Source organism: Hyperolius riggenbachi, chromosome 1 (assembly GCF_040937935.1).
Source record: "Hyperolius riggenbachi isolate aHypRig1 chromosome 1, aHypRig1.pri, whole genome shotgun sequence".
Lineage (NCBI taxonomy): Eukaryota > Metazoa > Chordata > Amphibia > Anura > Hyperoliidae > Hyperolius > Hyperolius riggenbachi.
The window spans coordinates 384,844,006-384,865,540 of NC_090646.1; the positions used below are offsets into that span (position 1 = coordinate 384,844,006).

Sequence of the window (21,535 nt, forward strand, 5' to 3'; positions counted from 1 at the left end):
CTGGGATTTGCCGCCAACTTGCCCAGGTGACTTCAGCCCTGCAGAATGCCATCCAGTCCTCATCGGACTCAAGTTAGGGTGAATCTGCAGAGGAAAAATGTCCGGCCATTTTACCCTTAATGGTGGCCAAACCGTTATGTTGTGTGATGTTTGGGTTCTGTGGTTTTGGACCCTTTTTTTTTGTTACTAGACTTCCCCTTTAAGGATTTTTATATTTATATTTTTGATAAAAATATTATACACTAAAACTTGCACTCATGACTTTCTTTGTAGATAACATTTTACTTGTAGCAACTTGTTTGGATTGGCAAAACATTACGAGGTAAATTGGGTGACGTTATAGCTATAATTATCACTATAACATCCCTAAACGCACTGTGGAACCAACATGTCCCGAAGAAAGAACAGTGCATGTGCCTTTACATTGCACATACATATGCAATTACCTGTGCACAGTCAAGAGAAGTCAACTGGCAATGTTTGTTGTTTCCTGGAAAACATGCAATGTTGCTCGCCCTTCAGGAGATGCTTTTGGTAGTGTGTCAAATGTATTTTAACACACTTTATTGGCATTGTCAAAATAAGAATGACCCAAATTGGTTGATGCATTACAAGTCTGGATGGATGAGGCTAGGAGAAGCATGTGAAAATTTGGAGCATGAGACCGAGTTGTAACCTTATCTTTGACTGTGAATACTTCCTGGTTGACCACATGCTCAGGACCAGGGAATGTGAATGTGACAAATGGATCAGGTGATCAAACTGCACATGTTTCCCCATTAACTGTACTAAGCGCCACCATCCCGAATTATAAGTTAATACTCAGCCATCATTATATTACCATAGCCACTGTGTTAAAAACCATATACTTTACACATGCTTGCAGTGGAATGTTTGGGTTACTGAATGTGAATCATTTGCTTGTTGTGCATACATCACAATGGCCTCCATTCACTAAGCTTAACTCCTGTCTTTAATAACTCTTCAGAGGTGTTTTACAGTTATCAGCATGGTCATATAATTGTGTAAACTGTAAATCAGCTCAGAAGAGTTAGTAAAGACAGGAGTTAAGCTTAGTAAATTGAGGCCAATGTCAGAAATGTTTGGTCAACAAATTAGGTATGGAAAGGTGCCTACACACGCACTAGTGTTGCCTAAAACCCCAGCCACCAACAGAGCCATCATTCCGTAGTGTGTGTCGGGGCCTTAAGCTTAGCTCAAACAAAGCACATTAAGATGTTCTAACGTCTCATTACCATTCATAACAAGGTCCATTAAATACTAAGTCGAAACTGTAATGTTAGCAACAAAGTTCATTTATTTAATATTTGCCGCAGCAATTCATTGTTATTTTCTATCGCATCTGCCATTCTGGCATGTGTAACATTGTGGCGGTCTACGCCATCAGCCAAACGCCCTAAAATTATATTAAGGTTTTCGCCTACTCGTGCCATTCTGCCTAAAACAACATTTTGGCGGTCTTGCCTGTCAACCAGTTGGGCCAATAACTGTTTTTGGGCCGCACCCACAGTGGCCACCTGCTGTAACGTGACCCCCAGCTCCTGACTAGTGGCATTGATGTTGCCCAAATCATTATGAATTAGCCTCAGCTGGTTCTCCATGAGGCCTCGATATTCATTTTGGGCCTGCAGAAATTGTCTCGAGTGCCACTGGTCAGCATTATAACTGGCCCGTGAATATGGCCGGGAACCTCCGTGTGGTGGTGTTGTTGCTCCTGTACTTTCTGCCCGTGAAGCTGGCGATCCATGTGCACTTTCCAGTGACCCTGTTGTTGCAGCAGCACTTTCACGTGACTGTGGTGAGTCGGCAGCAGCAATTTCTTGCTCCGAACCTGGTGAGGGAATTTTAATGGTGTCATTGGAGTCGGAAGAGAGGTGCAGGTGAAAATCATGCCCTTCAATGTCCTGATCTAGATCATAATCTAGTTTAAGTGGTGTATCTTCAGCTAGGAAGGCAATATAAAAAGATTTTAGCTACATCTTTGCAGGGCACAACAAGCTGCACCCTACTCATTTATACACTCACCAACAAAGCTTTCTTCCAGAGGTATCGGCTCCAGCAGCAGCACCACATCTTCCGACTGAATGTCACCTATTAATAGAAAGGAAAAGCAAAAAAAAAAATTAGAAAAAATACACGTCTGGCCTCGGTTGTAATTCAAAACATTTCTGCACAGTGTGAGACTTTTATGAAGAGCTATCAATAGTATCCAAATGCATTAACTAATTGTGCTCACATCTATCAAGCCTTCAATGTAGTCAAACATGTACCATCATGAATCAATTTTATTCCATGCCACATTTGTCATCAATCTACAACAAACTACGTATAGGACATGTTGTTGTATTTCAAGGGACTCAGCAGCGCACAAAGTCGTAACAAATGCATACAATGGACAAATGCATACTATTTCTAAGCTCTTTATAGGCTTCACAAACCTATGTAAAGCGCCACCCTAGCCCTTGTAACTTTCACAAGGTTTGCTTGGAAACTCACCACAAACGCTATCATTGATGAAAACATCATAAAGTACAAAAGGTGTAGTGCAGCGTTTTAGACATGGTTGTAAAGAGGCAAAAGAGGTTATAAATGGTATGCATGTTTCAATTGTTTATACACTGCTCGGAGTCCCTTTAATAACATTCAACATAGTGTAATGAACAATTTCAACATCCATTAATATTGACATGTACATGGGGCTGTATGTAAGCAGCATGTACACAATACAATTATTTGTACCATTCAGAAACTATTACATCTGACATGTTTAAAGTGTCTTTTTAACAAACTCACTACATGACATATTGATTAGGATGGACGTTACAGATGTGTGTATTAGCTTGCTATCTCACACTACTAAATGATGGCGTAGGCCTCTTAACTACCTGGGGACCAAGCAAGTTTCAATCTACGGCGGCCAGGGAATGGGGTGTTCGTGACCGAACATAAACTACGTACCATTCACCGCACGCCCTCGCCCGTCCACGTTGCTTGGGCCGCTGTGCCCCCGCCACAATGTGATGGCCTGCCGCCTATATGACAGCAGACCACTGAGCTGGGCAGGAGCCCTTTTCATTGGCTCCTTGCCCTGTCATTACTATAAGCCGTTCCCATTGCCTTACATGGAATGACAGGGTCATGAGCCAATGAAAGGGCCTCCCACCCGGCGCACAGCGCTCTGCCATCATAGCGACGGCAGAGAGAGCTGCCTGCAGCGGGGACAGAGTGGCGTGTCCGGCGGGAGCAATGTTAACTTTTGGCTATTTATCGGGAAGCAGAAGCTTGGTGGACCACCACCCTATGGTCCTTACCGGGGCAGAGGGTGCTGGTCCAGAAAGGGTTAAACAACAATCACAACCTAAACAAATACAATCACTTTAAAAAATTTAGGAGGGGTAACATGATATATTTTGTTCAGCTGCCCATACACTAGCCCTTTTGCCTGCAGATCAACTGCAGAATCGATCACTCATCTAATCTGTTGTCACATCCTTCAGGCTACACGAAAAATGTACATTGATTTTGACCCAAAATAGATAGTTCAGGTGGATGGCGGCGTGTGGCAAAATTACATCAATCACCCACAGGAAGGGATAGACCACTAGCGGCATTACACTGCCTGACGCAATTGAGGCAAAATACATTACCTGCTCCACCAGCCCCACTGCCCCCGGTCAACGCTGCTCCCTCTGGGATCTCGTCTCCAGCATGCTGCACTTCTTCCTGGCCGAGAGCAACTGTAATCAGTAGAGGGCCATGTAAGGTTTACACTTCCTGCCGGGCAAGAAGCAGAGAAGCATGCCGGAGACCAGAGGGGACACGGAAAACACAGCAGAGACTGGGAAGTGGCGCCAACTGGAGCAGGTAATACATGCGGGCCCGGCAGCCACAGCAGCAGCACAGATTGGGAACGGTTTCAGGCAGAAATCCGGTGAAAGTTTTTGCTGTAAAGGCAGCCATACGATCCCTCTCAGATCCAAATGTCTCAGAGAGGGATTATCTGTTTGTCAAAAATGAGGTACAAAATAGGGTATGGCCACCTTAACCAAACACCATCAAACAAAATGATAGGGTACATGGTGGTTACATTACAGCTGTATTCCGAAACTTACCATGGGGTGTACTTACGTCACCTGTAGGAAACATCCACAGCCTATTGAGCCCCCCCCCCCTCCCCTCCATCCCACGGCAGCTGACACTATCCTCCCACACCACCACCAATTTCAATATGTATCAAGCATGCTCAAGTGCACCCACAGTACCAATTATCTGCATGCAAAAAGGGCCAAAAAACATCTCCATCCGTCAGCTCCACTGCGAACACGCAAGTGGGCTGCGCAGTACAGATAACCACACGCCAAAAGGCGATTGACAACAATGTCCATCCAAAGAGGCCCCACAGCTCCCCCAATGGAACATATAGTACCATTGTTGGATGTAACTTTGTGCCCTGCACAAAGGGCCCTTTTCGACTAGTGCCTTTGCGCTACATGAATAGAAGAATCGCAAACCACTAGCCATTTTCCAATCGCTATGCTTTGATAAACATTGGAATTGCGGTTGGTTCTTGCCACTCCCGGATGTTTTTTGTCCCTCAAAACCAATTTGGCGGCGGAGCACAATTTCAACCTATTTGGGTATGCAGTACAGCATAGCTACATTGTGAAGGCAATTGCCGGAAGTAGCCTGCACTTTAGCCACTCAGCAATCGCTCCCGTTCAGCGTGAACGCTAGTCACTGCTAGTGGAAAAGGGCCCTAAGAGCGCCATGGGACACAGATTATAACAAAAATAACATTGGGTTGTGCCCTTGGCTGTGTGAAGCCACAACATCCTTGATCCTTTGGTCATTGCAATGTTGTGGGTTTGCACAGCTAAGGGCACAACCTATTGGTTTTTGAGTTAATTCCTCACCAGCCACATACTCCCCCACCCCCTTCCTTTGGGCCCAGCCATTTTTCAAGTGCGGGGGGGGGGCCCATTTGGGGGGGGGGCAGGCAGCTGGATCCCCTCTGTGCTGTGCTGCCCTATGTGTCCCACCCCTTTAGACCAATGTCCCCTCTTTACGGAAACACCCATCACCAGAGGCAGGACAAGGTCCTCCAGCACCCAAGCCTGAGACACCAAAGTGCAGCCCTCCATCCCTGCCACCCCACACATCACCCACTGATTGCTATTAGACTAAGAGACGCCACAGGGCCCACAACCTCCCCAACACCTTAATATCTCATTATCTGGCTTGCAGTCACTGGTATGTATCCCCTTTTATTATTTATTTCTGCTTCAAACACAATTTGGAATGACAGATTAATTAATTCAGCGACCCCTCCTACACTGCGCCCTGAGGCTGTAGGGAGCCTCTCCAGCCTATGGGTCGGCCCTGGCCTGGCCATCACTCACCTTCCAGCCTCCAGCGATGAACCACAGTAGCCACCTCTTCTCCAACCAGCATCTAGCCTTCAAAGGCCAATCCGCTTGGGTTTGCCCCTAATGACGTCATCAAGGCCAGAACCAGCCATGATGTCAGACAGAGGGGGGGGAGGGTGGCCGGACCGGTGGAAACCACCAGTCTGCGCTGGGCCAGCAGGGATGTGCGTGGATCCTCTGCTTTTACCCCCTATGTGCACACCTGTCACTGGCATCACACTACAATCTGATGTCGATTGTATTGCTCATCACCCATACGCGATGTGTGTTAATCACTGAGGGGAGATGGTAGGTGTCATGATAGCGTAATCTCCCCTCTCCGGTGCACACAATGATGTGGGGACAGTTCAGTGGCGCCAACGTTGATTCCATATCCACTCAGAACAGTATCAACACGTGCTGGATGTAGATTCTAGGTTGGTGGGCCAAAAGCAAAAACGCATTATATGTTTGTTTTGTAGTCTGTTGACAAGACATATGATGCTACTCAGCCATGGGAAAGTTCAACAATCCAAAAAACAAACAGTTTTGATGGCCCTTCAACATCACCCCCTCGATAAGCAGCCATAACATGACATTCATTAGTCACATCTTGCACGTTTATGTGTATATTAAGTGCATGCAATTGACTGCAACCACATTATCCACACAAATCTCGCCAGCCCACCTATTCAAACTGTTTAGTGTTTCAAAAAACAAAATATGCTATCCACAATATTACTCTTAATGTCCCTTTCTTTACATGATTTCCTGGGACAAATAAAACTCACCAGTAGTTTCCAAAACATGTGTTGCCATCGGAAGCCCTCCTATTTCCTCACCCACTACAGCATCAACAGCAGACACATCACCTACAGACAATTGTCATTGAAAACCAAAAAAAAATATCAACAAAGGTGTCCAGCATATCCCAGTCTACAAGCAAGTAGCCTTACATATTTTCAATAGCACATCAAACTCACCAGTAGTGTAGGCTGCATCAGATTGGGCCCCAGATAGTGAGATGTCAGTCACTGCAGCATCAGTTCCCACATCCGCAACATCACCTAGACAAAAGTGTCATAGTTAAAGGGGAACTGAAGAGAGAGGTATATGGAGGCTGTTAAGGTTTTTTCCTTTTAAGCAATACCAGTTGCCTGGCAGCCCTGCTGATCCTCTGCCTCTAATACTATTAGCCATAGCTCCTGAACCATGCATACAGCAGATCAGGTGTTTCAGTGGTTCAGACTTTAAAGTCAGATCTGACAAGACTAGCTGCATGCTTGTTTCTGGTGTTATTCAGATACTACTGCAGAGAAATAGACCAGCAGGGCTGCCATGCAACTGGTATTGATTAAAAGGAAATAAACATGACAGCCTCCATATACCTCTTACTTCAGTTCCCCTTTAAAAAGGGTGACCAAAAATGTATGCAGCATATCTGCCTTAAGACCTTTCCATTTCCATCTCGTTCAACAACACATCAAACTCACCAGTAGTGTAGTCTGCATCAGATTGGGCCCCAGATAGTGAGATGTCAGTCACTGCAGCATCAGTTCCCACATCCGCAACATCACCTAGACAAAAGTGTCATAGTTAAAAAGGGTGACCAAAAATGTATGCAGCACATCTGCCTTAAGACCTTTCCATTTCCATCTCGTTCAACAACACATCAAACTCACCAGTAGTGTCACCTGCATCAGTTTCCTCTAATATCGCATGGCCGATGTCACTGACTTCAGCATCCCCAGAAACCACAGACACAACATTACCTACAAGAGTGTCAGTTAGAACATTATCAATGTAACAATAGTACACTTCCTGTGCACTAAACTACTCCCGGAAACAGACAACATAATAATCAATTACCATCTTCGGAACTTTCGGAGCTTGGCAACTGTGCATCATAGCCCCCCCTGATGCCATGCAGGGCCTCAGTCGGCAACAAAGGCTCCACTACTCGCTCATAATCCGTAAATTCAACAGAGCGTGCTGGGCCACCACCTGTACCAAGACTACAATAATAAAGGGATACAACAATTAAACAAATGACAACTCAAAAATAAAATTTTCTCAAAAACAATTGCATTAACGTTTTTTCACAGATGCAAACAAATACATTTGCTTCACTAGCCTGCTAATCGTGTCTCCTGCATGTTTCATAGTGGTTATTGGATGAAACTTTCAAACACATGTTGTGACTGACAATCCAGGACACATACTGATTATGGATTAGCAGTGTGCGATTCACACACTACTGCAGCCTAACTGTTCAGCATAAGAAAAATAAAAATGTACTAGTGCGGATGATGGTGGCTACAACAGGACACCTGTAGGCCAAGTGGCCAAATGCACATGCTACCTCGGCACCCCCTATTGAGCCAGCACGATCATACAGGTTTCTTTTGAGGGTATGTTAATTTTTTAACCATAGAAGCAGGACACCAGTCCAGGTAATGCATGTCTACAATACTTTAAATAAAACAGGAAGCACATTCAAAAAAGTTTCAAAAAACATAGCCCAAAATCCCAATTTATCCAACAATTACCCTAAAAAACAAAAAAACACCAAAAAAAAAAAAAAAAAAAAACAGTTGCACATTTGTATTGTTTTGAACATGCATTTTGTCAGAACATTCATTTTCGTACAAACTACAATTTAAACACTTACGCGTACTGCCGCTGCTTGCTCAACTTCTTGCGCAAACGCAATTTGATGTCAGCAAAGCGTTTGCGACACTGCTGTTCAGTCCGAGGCCGTTGATCTACGTCGCTCACACTGCGTGAAATCCTGCGCCACATTCTGGTTCGTGAGGCCACATCTGTCTTTCTCGACAGGCTCCCATATAACTGCGGAAAATATAAGGCCACCTCCTCACAAAGAACCAGGTTCTCAGCCTCAGAAAAGCGCACCCCCCTTTTACGGGCTTCTTCTGCAGCTGATGCCTGCTGCGAGGCCCTTTGACTAGAGGACGTCCCAGGACGGGGACTATCGGTGCGGTGGCGTTGTCTGCCTCCTCTGGGACTGTGCCTGGGACTCCGGTGATAATGGGGGCTGCGGCTGCGGCTGCAGCTGCGGCTGCGGCTACCACCATACTCATGGCCGGATTCTCGACTCTGTTATCGACCACTGCGCCGATACCCAGTTGTGGGTGACTGCGCAGCTGCATGGACACGTGCACTACGACGGACCTCCTGACTCCTACCTGGCTCCATGTCTACCCACAAAACAACACCCTCAAACAAATCCTTTAATCCACACAGTAATTAGCTCAATTGGATTCAGCAAGAGAAATAATTGGACCTAATTAGCACTGCGCATAGTGCTTTGCGCGCGAACGCTTTGCGCGCGAAGGCCTTCGCAAGCATGCACAGATTATCAGTTAGTTGTTAGTTATATTCATCGCGCGCTGAGCCGTACTTCGCGTGAAATTCCGCTTTCCGCGTGAAGCATATGGCAGTACGCGCCTACCGCGTTTTGTGCGCGATAACAACGCTTTCCGCGCGGCTGCTACATATCTGCGCGCGAGCATAGCGCTTTGCGCGCGTGATCGCGCGCAAAGTCCGGTGCGCGCGAGAATTCTGTTTGCACCGCTTTGTGAATCAAGCCCTAAATGAGCTGTGACAAGAAACACTGAAATAAAAAGGGGGGGGGAAACAAAAACATATTACAATCACAAACATATTTCTATTAACAGATGGCGGGGCGCTTGAGCGCTCTGCAGGTCCCTTGACAATGCCCTCCCGTGCCGGCCACCAGCCTTCGGCTTACATTATCACATTATACATTATTGCATTATCCATTATTGCCATTATCCATTATCATTATCATATATATTCCATTATGGGATTCTCATTCGGCGCATTAATTGGTTATGCCAGCTCGGTGGGTAATACTTTCTCGATGTCCAAAGATACGGCATTGTCAAGGACCCGCCACAGCATTCGTCCTTGCCCTCTCAAGGACGAATGCCCGCCCACACACAGAGCGCTGCCTCGAGAGCCTCTCTCAGGCCATATAAAAGAGACAGCGAGATATCCTCCCGCTGTACCCCCCCCCCCCACTTCTATTGGGGCATACCCGCTCCCCTAACCTTAGAGCTCCCTGGAAGGCTATGCAAAAGCCAGTTGAAGCAGACGACTTACGTGCTCACTGCGGCAATATACCTCCAGTGCGCCCGGTAGATCAATCCGCCATGCCGGCGTGATGGCCCTATACCTTTTTTTTTTTTTTTCCCCCATTCAATTCGCCATGGCCGCGGCCCTGACGCAAGATGCATAGCGTACCGCCATTAAGCCTGGGTCGATCCCGTCGTTTACCGACGTGCCCCATGGGTGCGATAGGTGATGGGTAAAGCGATATTTACTTGCCTCTTTTGTGAGGCCCCCCCTAGGGGGGAGATGTGTAGATTGGGTATGGGTGGGTGCTGAAAGGGGGGGGGCTGCCATCCTTTCCATGGCTAGCCCCTTGTCAAGTGTCCGTGCCACCACCTCTGGGAAATGGTGAGCGGATTTCAAATTTTGCGTTTGCCGTTTGAGCAGGCCGATTTGCATGGCCGAACGCCATATGCTAGAAGGTCGGCCTGCTCCCTATTGGGGTACCTAACTAGCCATGGGGCCATCGCCCCGACGTTAACTGGCGTGACCCCCTTTCCCCGTTCATTGCTCTTTCTTGGTTCCCTGTGTGTTCTTGTTTCTTTTGAAACAATTAGCCCCTGGATGCCCGCTGGCCCTGCAGGCCGCGCAATCGTGCTTATATCTGCATGTGGTTCCCCGCTCGCAGGTGTCATTGTTGTATTTCCAGCATAAACCTTTTTTCTGCTGGGCCAGTGAGGCATCTGCCCCGCCGTCCGGCGCCCAAAAGGGGGTGTTGTGGCCCCCTTTGTACTCGCTACCGTACTCCGGCTTGTCTGGGCTACTCAGCGACATCCATAGCATGATGTCCCTGTGTTCCCACGTCAAAGATGACCTGACTGCCATTTTTTGGCGGAACTGCTCATCATATTGCAGCCAGGCCCTCCCCCCAAATTTGTGATATGCTTCCCTGATGCCGTCTAAGTAACAGAACATTGCTGCGCACTGTTCTGGGGTCTTCTCCCCCACTATGCTGGCGAAGATGTGAAACGCTCTGGACCAGTTGGGGAATGTCCTGGGTATTAATCTATACATTCGCCTTAGGTCGTCCTCCTCTTTGCGGTGCTCTTTGCCCCTTTCCCACTTGTCTATGTTATAATTATCTAGGGGGAGCACTGTGAATATGTCAATGTACTGACCTTTCCAAATTTTTTCTTTCGTTTCCTCTGATACGTGGAAACCTAAAGGGCCCGCAAAACAGATGTAGGTGCTGCTCTTAGCCGAGTCGGCTAGCCGGGGTGTCCGTACGGACTTCTCGGTCGTTGCTACCGCTGGGGTTGCGGCGACTGGCGGTTGAACGTTTCCAACCTCTGGGACCGATCCGCTCGCCTCCGCCTGTTTCGCGGGCCCTGCTTCCTCTCCCCCGCCCCAGGCCCCCACCTGCTGAGTTGTACTATTTGCCCTAATGGCCTTTAGAATTTCCAGCAGCAAAGTCCGCTGGTCCCCATCCTGAGAAACACTATTAGCAGTTGTAGAAACAAGCATGTCATCGGCAATCATTCTGGTAGTCTGACCTGCATGGTTGTCCGCCTCCTGGAGTGACGCTGATCCATCTCTTCCATGTGGCCCCTGAGCTATCTGCTCCCCGGAGCCGTGGTGGGCGACCTGCGGAGGTAATAACAAAGAGGCGACTCCCTCCGCCCAGTTATATTGCTGCCGTGCGCCTTGCCGCTGCCCTCCTTCCCCGCTGCTGCTGGCCCGCCATTGCGCCGGGTCTGCCCTTGCGCCCCCCGTGCTCTCTTGACATCCCCATTCGCCCTCCTGTTGGCCCCAGTCTCGGTCCTGCTCCCCCTCCTCTTCGCTCTCTCCCCCCTCGTCCGCCGGACTCACCTCCGCGTCATGCTTCGGCTGTTGCGGTCGACCTCTGCCCCCTTTCCCCCTGCTGAGCCTTGCTGCTGCCCCTTGGCCCCTGCCCTGGCCTCTCGTGGCCCCCTTGCCCGCTGCTCCCTTCCCCCCGTTCTTGCCGCCCCCCCCCCCCCCTGCGCTGTCCTGCGTCCCTCTGTCCTCTTGTGGCCCCCTACCCGGGGCTCCTGCATCCCCCCACTGGCCCCCGGTTCGGGGCCCTGGCTCTGTGGCGACCCCTTTACCTGGGCATGCTCTTGTGCGCCCTGCACTGCGCTGCGTCCCCCTCGGTGGCCCTGTCTGTGTGGCCTGTGGGTGGGGGTGTTCACGTGTCCGCTGTCCAGGGGTGGGGGGTATGTGCTCTGGGCTGGGGGAGTTGAAGCAGGGCCCTCGCTGGCCCCACCGCTGCTGCTGCGTCCTCCTTGGCCGCGCTGACAGGGGCTCTGCTGTGCCCTGTCCCGGCGGCGGCCATCTTGGCGTGGGCTTGTGCAGCCTGGGCGGCGGCCATCTTGCCGGAGCTCCGTGCGGCGGCCATTTTGTTGGAGCTCCGGACAGCGGCCATCTTGGTGTGTACCAGGGAGAAGGAGGGGGCGTGGGCCTGTGGGCTGCTGCGAGACGGACGCGCAGCTCTCCCCGGGCGTGCTGGATGCTCCCCTTGGGCCGCTCCCCGCCTGCCTGCTGGGACCTCCCCGGTGACCCGATGCTGCTCTCCCCTGCCTGCCCGTCGGTTGGGACCCGCCGCCAGTCGTCCCGATCACTGCCCGGATGGGACCCGCCTCCTGCTCCTGGCTGGAGAGCCAGTGGGGCTGAAACGGACCGGTGGCCTCCTCCTCCTAGAGCTCTCCGGGCCCGGAGCCCCAGCCAGGTGAGTGAGCTGTGTCTGTAGCCACTGTATCCCCTGCTCCCCTGGCATGGCCCGCACCCGGTCCCACAGCTCCTGCATGGAGGAATCCATGGCTGCCCTGTGCCCTATCTGCCCTGCCCTCAGTGCCCTGTTCGGGATGGGGAGGGGGGTGGGTTATGGTGGGATGCGGGGTGAGATGGCTACTAATACTGCAGTGCAGGAGCCAAGGGGGGTGCCGTTCCCGGCCTGGTGGAATGGGATGGACGGGATGGGAAGGATGGATGGATGGGATGAATGGGGTGGGATGGATGGACGGGGCCCGAAAGATCTTTTCTGGTACTTATCAGGACAACCAGAAGCTTCACTGGGTGGGTGGGAAGCCTGGGAGCCCAGAAGCAGCTCTGGATGTGACGGGCAATGAAAGGTATGTCCGGGGCAAAAGGGGGTGAGGGATCACCGGCTGTGTCCCTGCTGATAAAGCTGCTCGGGGATGGATGGGCCGTTGGGAGAGGATGATTCTGCAGCTTGGGGCAAATTAAAGGTAGTCCTGAGGGGAAGCTACAGTTTGTTCCTCCCGATGCTGGGTCAAGGGTGGGGAGGGATTCCTGGCTAAGGCCCAATAAAGAAAATGTTTGCCCTTACCCCAGCCTTTGCTCCAGCGAGGAGAAGTTTGCTGTATCCACACGATCCCAAAAGGAAGGCTGCCTGGCCAGCCCCCTGGTCTTATAGTGTCCTGGCCCTGGCCAGGACACTCCACCTCTCTTTCACACCTGGCGACCCTATTGTTCTAGGACAGTCCGGCTCAGAGCCCACCCGGTCACGCCCCTTCTCGCCCTAGCTTCGCCCAGCTCTCAGGTTACTAACAACTCTCATATGAGGCTACACCACACTGTGGCAGTCATACTGCTTTTTGTTCTGCAGCTAGAGCAAGCACATTCCTAGACACTGGAAAGGGGGACCTGGGTGCCTGTAAGGGGAACTGGGTTTCCGCTAGCAGTGGAAGTATGGGTGCCCGCTGTGTCCGATAAATATCGGGGAGACAGGGTGGCCTGCAATGTAAAATATAGCTATATATTTTACATTGCGGGGGCTCCAGCCCCTCAGTGCTGATATATGCATAAGTGCCTGAATATTTGTGTTATTTTTCACGGCGCTTTGGCAGAGGGGAGGGGCAGGTAAAGTTAGCCGTGGGAGGTGGTTAAGGTTAGCTGTGTGTGTGTGTGGGGGGGTTATCTTACCGATATTTTACTATCATTAATTGCACTCTGATGCAAATGTATGTGTGCCCCTTTTTTGATGTATGTGTCTAGAAGCCCCACTTTGCATGCATATTTTACACATAATAGCTGTGACACCATTCTGTCACGATACTTATGCAAAGCAAACCTTGACCTTTATTGCCCAAACAAAGTTGATAGTTGTTTCAGGTCTGCTTTCAGGAAATGAAATGTATGGTTTCCCTTTCCACTATATATGTGGCGTACCCTGTCCCTACAACCCCAATTAGGCCCTAAAACTAAACATGGACAGTGGACATCATTGTACAGCACTCTATTTTTTTTGCATAGTATCATGCATCAACTAGCATGGTACTATGCAATATTCTCGTGATTTCCCACATGAAACAGCCAAGCTACATATCAACCTTTCACTGCTCAAACTACCTCCCTGGGCTCTCTATGGAATTGATTCACTAATAATAACCTGCTCAAGTGCATAACGCACATAAGCGAGCGCATGCTACACGCGATCCTGTCAGCGTAGCGTGCGCTTTTAACTTACGTGCAATCGTTGCTACTGCGATACTTCACTGGCGCGGTTGCTCCTGCATTAATGTAGTAGCACCAGCGATAGTGAAGTATCGCGGTTGTTCTACCTTCACATTGCGCAGAAGTAGGAACAAACGCACGTAAGTTAAAAGCGACACGCTACGCTGACAGGACTGGGCGTAGCATGCACTCGCTTGCTTGAGCTGGTTAGCGTTAGTGAATCAACCCCTAAGTCTGCACCAGTTTTAGTATCTGCTAAAGCACAAATCTCTTATGATAAATGTATGTAAACTAAACTCACCACCAGAATTAAACAGAAGTATCTCCTGGGTGCAGGCACTAGTGCCTGGAAACGGGCAACGTGTGATAAATAAAATATACTCAGTTTTATGTTAATTTTATGGGGTTTTTTATATAAACTTTGCTATGCCTAAGAAAAGAGAGTGTACCTTGTCTTACGTAAATGTGCTATGACACAGACTATGAAGTAATTATGCAATGTGAACTTCAACCAAGTTGATTGCCATGCTGCTATTTTTACATGGTGTAATGTCTACAGCGCTGTGGCTGTTCACCTAGATTCTCCTTCAGTATGGTGTTACAACAGACAAATTAGTTTGACTGAAGTACAGCAGTCAAGATAAAACACTAAGTACTAATCTTACTCATCTCAAAGAGTCAACTGAGTTTAAAGCGGACCTGAACTCAGAACCTCCTCTCTGCTCTACAAGATACGCAAAAGCATAATAACCTTTTAAAAAAAAAACATTTATTTGCTACCGCTGATACAAATCCTGAAATAAATCTGCAGTCTTTCTACTTCCTGCCAGTGGTGTAGCAATAAGGGGTGCGGAGGTTGCCCTTGGGCCAGGGGGCCCAGAAGGGATCTTCCTCCCTCACTGCAGTGTTAGCTCTTTATTGGACTTGTACTGGTAATCACTTCCATAGATAATTTGAATAGAGGTAATGATTAACAAGCTGTTCCCCATCACCTTCTTGCACCTCTGATACTGTGGTTGTCCTCGGCAGGTTTTGGTGCGCAGTATTAATTGTTATGTATACAGTGCTGGGGGGGGGGGATGTAAAACTTGCACCGGGGCCCATAGCTCCCTAGCTATGCCACTGCTTCCTGCTTTCATGCAAGCGGACATGTTAACATCCTGGCCAATATGTGCAGTACACAACCGACAAGCATTGATGGGTGTGCTGAGTTCATTATCCAATGTCCCACCCATTGGCTCCAGTCTAGGGAAAGCTTTCTAGCCTATCACTCCAACCTGATTTATCGCAAATACTTCCTGTTTTAGGAAAGCAAACTTTTGTTTTCCATAGCAATATGTTATGGGGTTGCGAGTGAAAGCCAGAGTGCCAGATGGAAACCCACACAAATTCAAGGACAACATACAAACTCTATGCAGACACTGCATCCCAGAACTGCAAGGCAAAAGTTCAATCTGCTTAGTCTCTGTACTGCTGCTCGAGGGAGAAACACAGATTCTGCCTGCTTAACATGTCAAAATGATAACTTGATTCAGAAAAAAAGTCAAGCAGCTATAATGGACACTGTTTGTTTTCAGTAAAATCTAGGTTCAAGTTATACTGTGCAGTGTTCTCCCCAGGCTCTTTTAGCCCGGTGCTCCACCTGGCTAGTTTTGCTCAGCACCCGGCTGTTGTCAGCTCACCTCCTCCTATTCAGTAAGCAGAGTTGCGCACAGAAGCACCGGCCCTGCATTCCCTCATCTCGCCCCACTTGACTTCTGTTTCATGCCACCCGGCTACTTTTTCATGCCACCCGGCTGGAATAAAAATCTGTGGAGAATACGGCTGTGATATCAAGTCAAGTTACTGCTGCAGCCAATTTGTAAAGCTGTGATGAGGCACATTGCTAGTGCATTATAAACATTTTTCACCAGAATACTTTTGCCAATTTTTTGTCCACCCTTGGTGGAGGGGTGTTACACCCTTACTTCCATACCTAGAGAGCGATTTCTTAACTCAAGGGGGGTCAAGTCTAATCTCTCACCTGCCTTTACAGTGGTTGCTTCAGCCGTAACCCACACTTATGAGTGTTATTTCACTCTAGGATATTCTTTACAAATACAGGTTATTACATACTACACTGTAGTGGGCTTTTGATTTCCCCTTTAATCTTTCCACAGATTGAGTCAGCAGGCTGAATTCTACAATCTTCCTAAGGCCTTCCAAGGGTGCAAAAATCATAGGAAAAAATATACAGTATACTACAACTGGTGAGTCCAGGTTGCAGGGGTGTTTTGTGGCGCTCCTCCTCCAAGCTGTGTCTATCAACATCTAAGTTAAAATGCAAATTTAGTTATTCAAAGGCAGAAACAGCAGAGCAGTGGAATAGCAAGCAAAGGTCACAGAGAGGCCTTTACCATATTATAGCACAGTTCAGAGGAGCTAGAGGCAAGCCAGGTCAACACAATGTATAAGTAGCCATAGATGAGTCATATAGCGTATGTGTATCTCACCAACCCTTGCTGCATTCAAATCGGCTCCTTCATGCAATACAAGCTGATTGTAAGGATTCTCTGGGTCTGCCTGTCATTGCAGCGATAAGCTAGCAATGAATTTCATCCCTTTTGCATATGCATGTGTCAGGGCTCTCTGCGGCTGCAGACATCAGCTAGGGCAGATCCTATTTTCATATGCATGGGAGTGTTCGATCACCTACAGGGTAACTGCTCAATTAGTGGAACCATTTAGCATCCTGAGTTCCCAGCAGGCTTTGCTGTTGCATTGCATTGTCTAAGCCTAGCTCAGTGCAGTTAGACTTCAGCTTTCCCTGAAAGCTGATTCATGTATCTAGTGTCATGTCATGTTCCTGTATTCTTGTTCCTGTTCCGAGTGTTCAGATTCCAAGCCTGTGTTCCTGTTCATGTCCTGAGTACCTGGATTCCTTACCTGAATGCGTGTTCCTGGTTAACCTGTATACCTGCTCCTGGATTACCTGCATGCTTGTTCCTGATGCAACCTGCATATCTATTCCTGGTGCAACCTGCATATCTGTTCCTGGACTTGTATCCGTTTGCCAGTCTCTGGGTAATATTCCTAAATATTGTTTTTGAACTTGTATTGCAAAACCTGTTCCTGCATTATGTCCTGGAAACCCTGCTTTGAACATTGTATGTACCTTTCACTGTAAATAAACATCACTTGCATCAAATCCTGGACGTCTGCATATATTTGGGAGTTACCAACTGCACTGAGTATAGCCGAGTCTGACACTGATAATGAGTTGTTAAGGGACTCCACATAGGGTGAAGCTGAGTGCTCACATGGTCGGAGCTGCCAGGTTATGTAGCACTTTTATGGACAATGGTGGCTGGAAAATCGGGTGCGAAGGAGGCCTGCCTCACCGGGACAAAGGTGGTAGCGGGACCAGGTAACATAGGCTACAGCCCATGGTGCAGTCGGCAGATTTGTGTCTCCAAGCATTGTGTGTGTGTGGGGGGGGGGAAGGGGGGTTTCGGAGGACAGTACTCTGCTGCATGGAGGTGCCATGAGTGCTGAGAGCGGCCAGCGGGTCCATGGCAGTGAAGAAGGTCTTGCCTCCTGGAGGAGCTCCAAGGCAGCACAGAGTGTAGGCGGCACATATGGCATAAAAAGGTAAGAAGTGGAGACACAAAGGGGGCACCGGAGGCACAAATGGCGGCAGTCAGTGGAAACACAAAGTGGGCACAGGATGCTCAAAGGGTAGTATAGGTGTCAGAAAGGGGCCACAGGTGGCTGGCACAAAGGGAGGAAGTAGAATCACAAAGGGGACACAGGAGGCACAAAGGGAGCAGTGGATACAAAAAAGGGGGCATAGGAGGCAAAAAGGGTGGCATAGGTGACATAAAGGGGGAACGAGTGGCACAAAGGGGGACAGTGGAGACAAGGAGGGCACAGGAGGCAAAAAATAGGCAGTGTAAACACAGAGGGGGCACAGGAAGACAGCTGGAAACACAGGGAGGAGAGGATTAGGCAGAGAACGGGGACACAGAAAGACAGGAGAGGGCACAGAAGGAGCACAGGGTAACAGGCAGTGGCATAAAGGGGACACTGGAGGCAGAGCTGGATCATCCACAAGGCAAACCTAGGCAGTTGCGTAGGGCCGGAGAGAGTTTAGAGTCCTGGGGGATGCTAGCTCCCCCAAACTTAGTAAAAATGCCAGGTAATCATCAGCAGTGGGCAAAAACTGCTATCTTGCCTAGGGCCCCATTTCTTCTTAATCCTTTTCTGACTGGAGGAACAGGGGAACAGCAGGGGCACAAAGGGAGACTATAGAGACACTGGTGGCAAAGAGGGGGGAGCACATTTGGACAGAAGGGGATATTGGAGACACAGGGGGAGCAGTGTTCTGACTTAAATACATTCAGGTTAAGAATACACCTACAGTTCCTATCTCGCTTGATAACCAGGGACTACCTGTGCTCTATTCTGGCTGGTTTGACGTCTGACTATTGGTGGCCACTAATGGTCCAATCTTTTTCATCCAATGTATGGTAATCCAATTTCTATGTAAAATAAGGGACTGCTTAAATTATCAACTCAATGTATTCACTCAATTTAACCTGTAACTACATAGATTTGGTAATATTGGATGAAAAAGATTGGATCATTAGTGGCCACCAATAGTCAGACTTCTAGTGTGCTGGATCCACACAATACAATTTTTTGGCAGGTTTACCTGCCAGATCGATTATTTCCAGCATGTCTGATCTGAGAATCGATCGATTTTGTTTGAGCAATTTTCTGATCGATTTCCATAGAAACAAACGGAAAACGATCAGAAAATTGCTCAAAAAAATCAATCGATCCTCAGATCGGAAATGCTGGATATAATCGATCTAGCAGGTAAATCTGCCAAAAAATTGTATGGTGTGGTTCTGGCATATGGATACTGTGACTTTCTTTATGTTTTTTTTAAAGACCTTGCCAGATTCTTTATACACTCTCATGCACTATAAGTTAAAGGAAACCAGAAGGTATTTTAAGACAATAATGCTGCATTAGTGGCAGCTTTACTAACCCATCCATTTCGTCTCCTTGTAATGGTGGCCACTAATGATCCAATCTTTTTCATCCAATCTTACCAAATCTATGTAGTATAAGGGTAAATTGAGTGAATATACTGAATGGATACTTCAAGCAGTTACCTTATATTACATAGGAGTAACCAAGCAGCTCAGGGTGACCCAAACCACTAGGAATGTATATTACATAGAAATGGTAAGATTGGATGAAAAAGACTGGATCATTAGTGACCACCTTAAAGAGAACCAGAGCTGAAGAAGGTAAAAGATTGTATACATACCTGGGGCTTCCTCCAGCCCCATAAGCCTGGATCGCTCCCACGCTGCCGTCCTCCGCTGCCTGTATTCGCCGGTACCGGGTCCCGTACTTTCGGCCAGTCGGCGGAACCACGCGGCCAATTTTCCGCATCACTAGTGCTCTCTCCTTATCCTTACGCGTGTGGCGCCTTACTACGCAGCCGCATGCGTAGGGGTATGGAGGGAGCCCCTGTGTATGCGGACAATTGGTCGCGTCCGCTGGAAGTGACGGGACCCGGTACCGGCGATAGAGGAAGCGGATGATTGCGGCGTGGGAGCGATCTGGGCTTATGGGGCTGGAGGATGGCCCAGGTATGTATGAAATCTTTTTATTTTTTTTTTACTGTCCTTCCTCTCTGGTTCCCTTTATGAATACTGTAAATGGGCAAGTAAACTCCTGTCAATGCTGTGTTTAATTTTACTGAAAACAAATGCAGGAATCCTTTGAGACACATCTAAACAGTGAATTATGATACAGTGCATTGTCTTAAGTTTGTTTTTTGGTTTACTCAAAAAGGAATCCAGTTTACAAGTGCTTTAATGCAAGTGTTTGAATCAAAAACACAGAACCCATATTTGTTTGTACTAGTTTGTTTTGTTTTTTTATTAGTGCATTTGTAGTGTGTTTTTGTATGGCTAATTTACTTTTTTGGCAAACAGATTTAAGTGACATGAAATGTAGGTGTAAAACAATTTGCTGTAATATTTTGTACAACATAGTTGTGGAAGTGGAAGTAGGGCAAAGGTTGCTGTACACGTTGCCTTTCGTCTGTGACTCACTGGATGATTTCATGTGCTTCATTTCCTATATTGCTGCTTTCAGTTTATCCTAGTTCATTAACCTTCATGCACTGCAATCCTTTTTATCAGTCACTGATCTGTTTTTTAAAAGTCTATTAAGTAAAAGTGTAGATAGTGATGTACACTTTGCATTGAATACTAGTAACCTTTATTCACTTATCATGACACTCGACATGAGTACGACATGTACTAACTGGGGAAAGTTGTGGTGTAAAGTTAGGTGTACAACGGCTTTTAATAGTTTAGACTTTGAATAGTTAGACGTTACACTGGTTATTAACATAAAGGGCCTGATCCAATTTAAGTTTTCTCCTAGGTGATCTGATCAATGAATATACAGTGGGTTGCAAAAGTATTCGGCCCCCTTGAAGTTTTCCACATTTTGTCATATTACTGCCACAAACATGAATCAATTTTATTGGAATTCCGCATGAAAGACCAACACAAAGTGGTGTACACATGAGAAGTGGAACGAAAATCATACATGATTCCAAACATTTTTTTTACAAATAAATAACTGCAAAGTGGTGTGTGCATAATTATTCAGCCCCCTTTGATCTGAGTGCAGTCAGTTGCCTATAGACATTGCCTGATGAGTGCTAATGACTAAATAGAGTGCATCTGTGTGTAATCTAATGTCAGTACAAATACAGCTGCTCTGTGAGGGCCTCAGAGGTTGTCTAAGAGAATATTGGGAGCAACAACACCGTGAAGTCCAAAGAACACACAAGACAGGTCAGGGATCAAGTTATTGAGAAATTTAAAGCAGGCTTAGGCTACAAAAAGATTTCCAAAGCCTTGAACATCCCACGGAGCACTGTTCAAGCGATCATTCAGAAATGGAAGGAGTATGGCACAACTGTAAACCTACCAAGACAAGGCCATCCACCTAAACTCACAGGCCGAACAAGGAGAGCGCTGATCAGAAATGCAGTCAAGAGGCCCATGGTGACTCTGGACGAGCTGCAGAGATCTACAGCTCAGGTGGGAGACTCTGTCCATAGGACAACTATTAGTCATGCACTGTACAAAGTTGGCCTTTATGGAAGAGTGGCAAGAAGAAAGGCATTGTTAACAGAAAGCATAAGAAGTCCCATTTGCAGTTTGCCACAAGCCATGTGGGGGACACAGCAACCATGTGGAAGAAGGTGCTCTGTTCAGATGAGACCAAAATGGAACTTTTTGGCCAAAATGCAAAACGCTATGTGTGGCGGAAAACTAACACTGCACATCACTCTGAACACACCATCCCCACTGTCAAATACGGCGGTGGCAGCATCATGCTCGGGGGATGCATCTCTTCAGCAGGGACAGGGAAGCTGGTCAGAGTTGATGGGAAGATGGATGGAGCCAAATACAGGGCAAACTTGGAAGAAAACCTCT

General features: G+C 47.7%; 1 protein-coding gene across 2 annotated transcripts; it reads right to left on the bottom strand.

The window, feature by feature from the left end:
• Positions 1–1,298: 1,298 nt before the first annotated feature.
• Positions 1,299–7,521, bottom strand: LOC137551931 (uncharacterized). Of its 2 annotated transcripts, none has more exons than XM_068271369.1 (7): positions 7,296–7,521; positions 7,109–7,198; positions 6,920–7,003; positions 6,410–6,493; positions 6,218–6,298; positions 2,047–2,112; positions 1,299–1,852 (listed from the first exon to the last, which is right to left on the bottom strand). In XM_068271369.1, the coding sequence occupies exons 5-7, from the start codon at positions 6,243–6,245 to the stop codon at positions 1,314–1,316; spliced, it is 633 nt and encodes a 210-aa protein (XP_068127470.1). In that variant the 5' UTR covers positions 6,246–6,298; positions 6,410–6,493; positions 6,920–7,003; positions 7,109–7,198; positions 7,296–7,521; the 3' UTR covers positions 1,299–1,313. The 2 variants fall into 2 exon arrangements, with proteins under 2 accessions (XP_068127470.1, XP_068127469.1); XM_068271368.1 differs by having other exon boundaries at positions 1,299–1,966.
• Between the last annotated feature and the right edge of the window lie 14,014 nt (positions 7,522–21,535).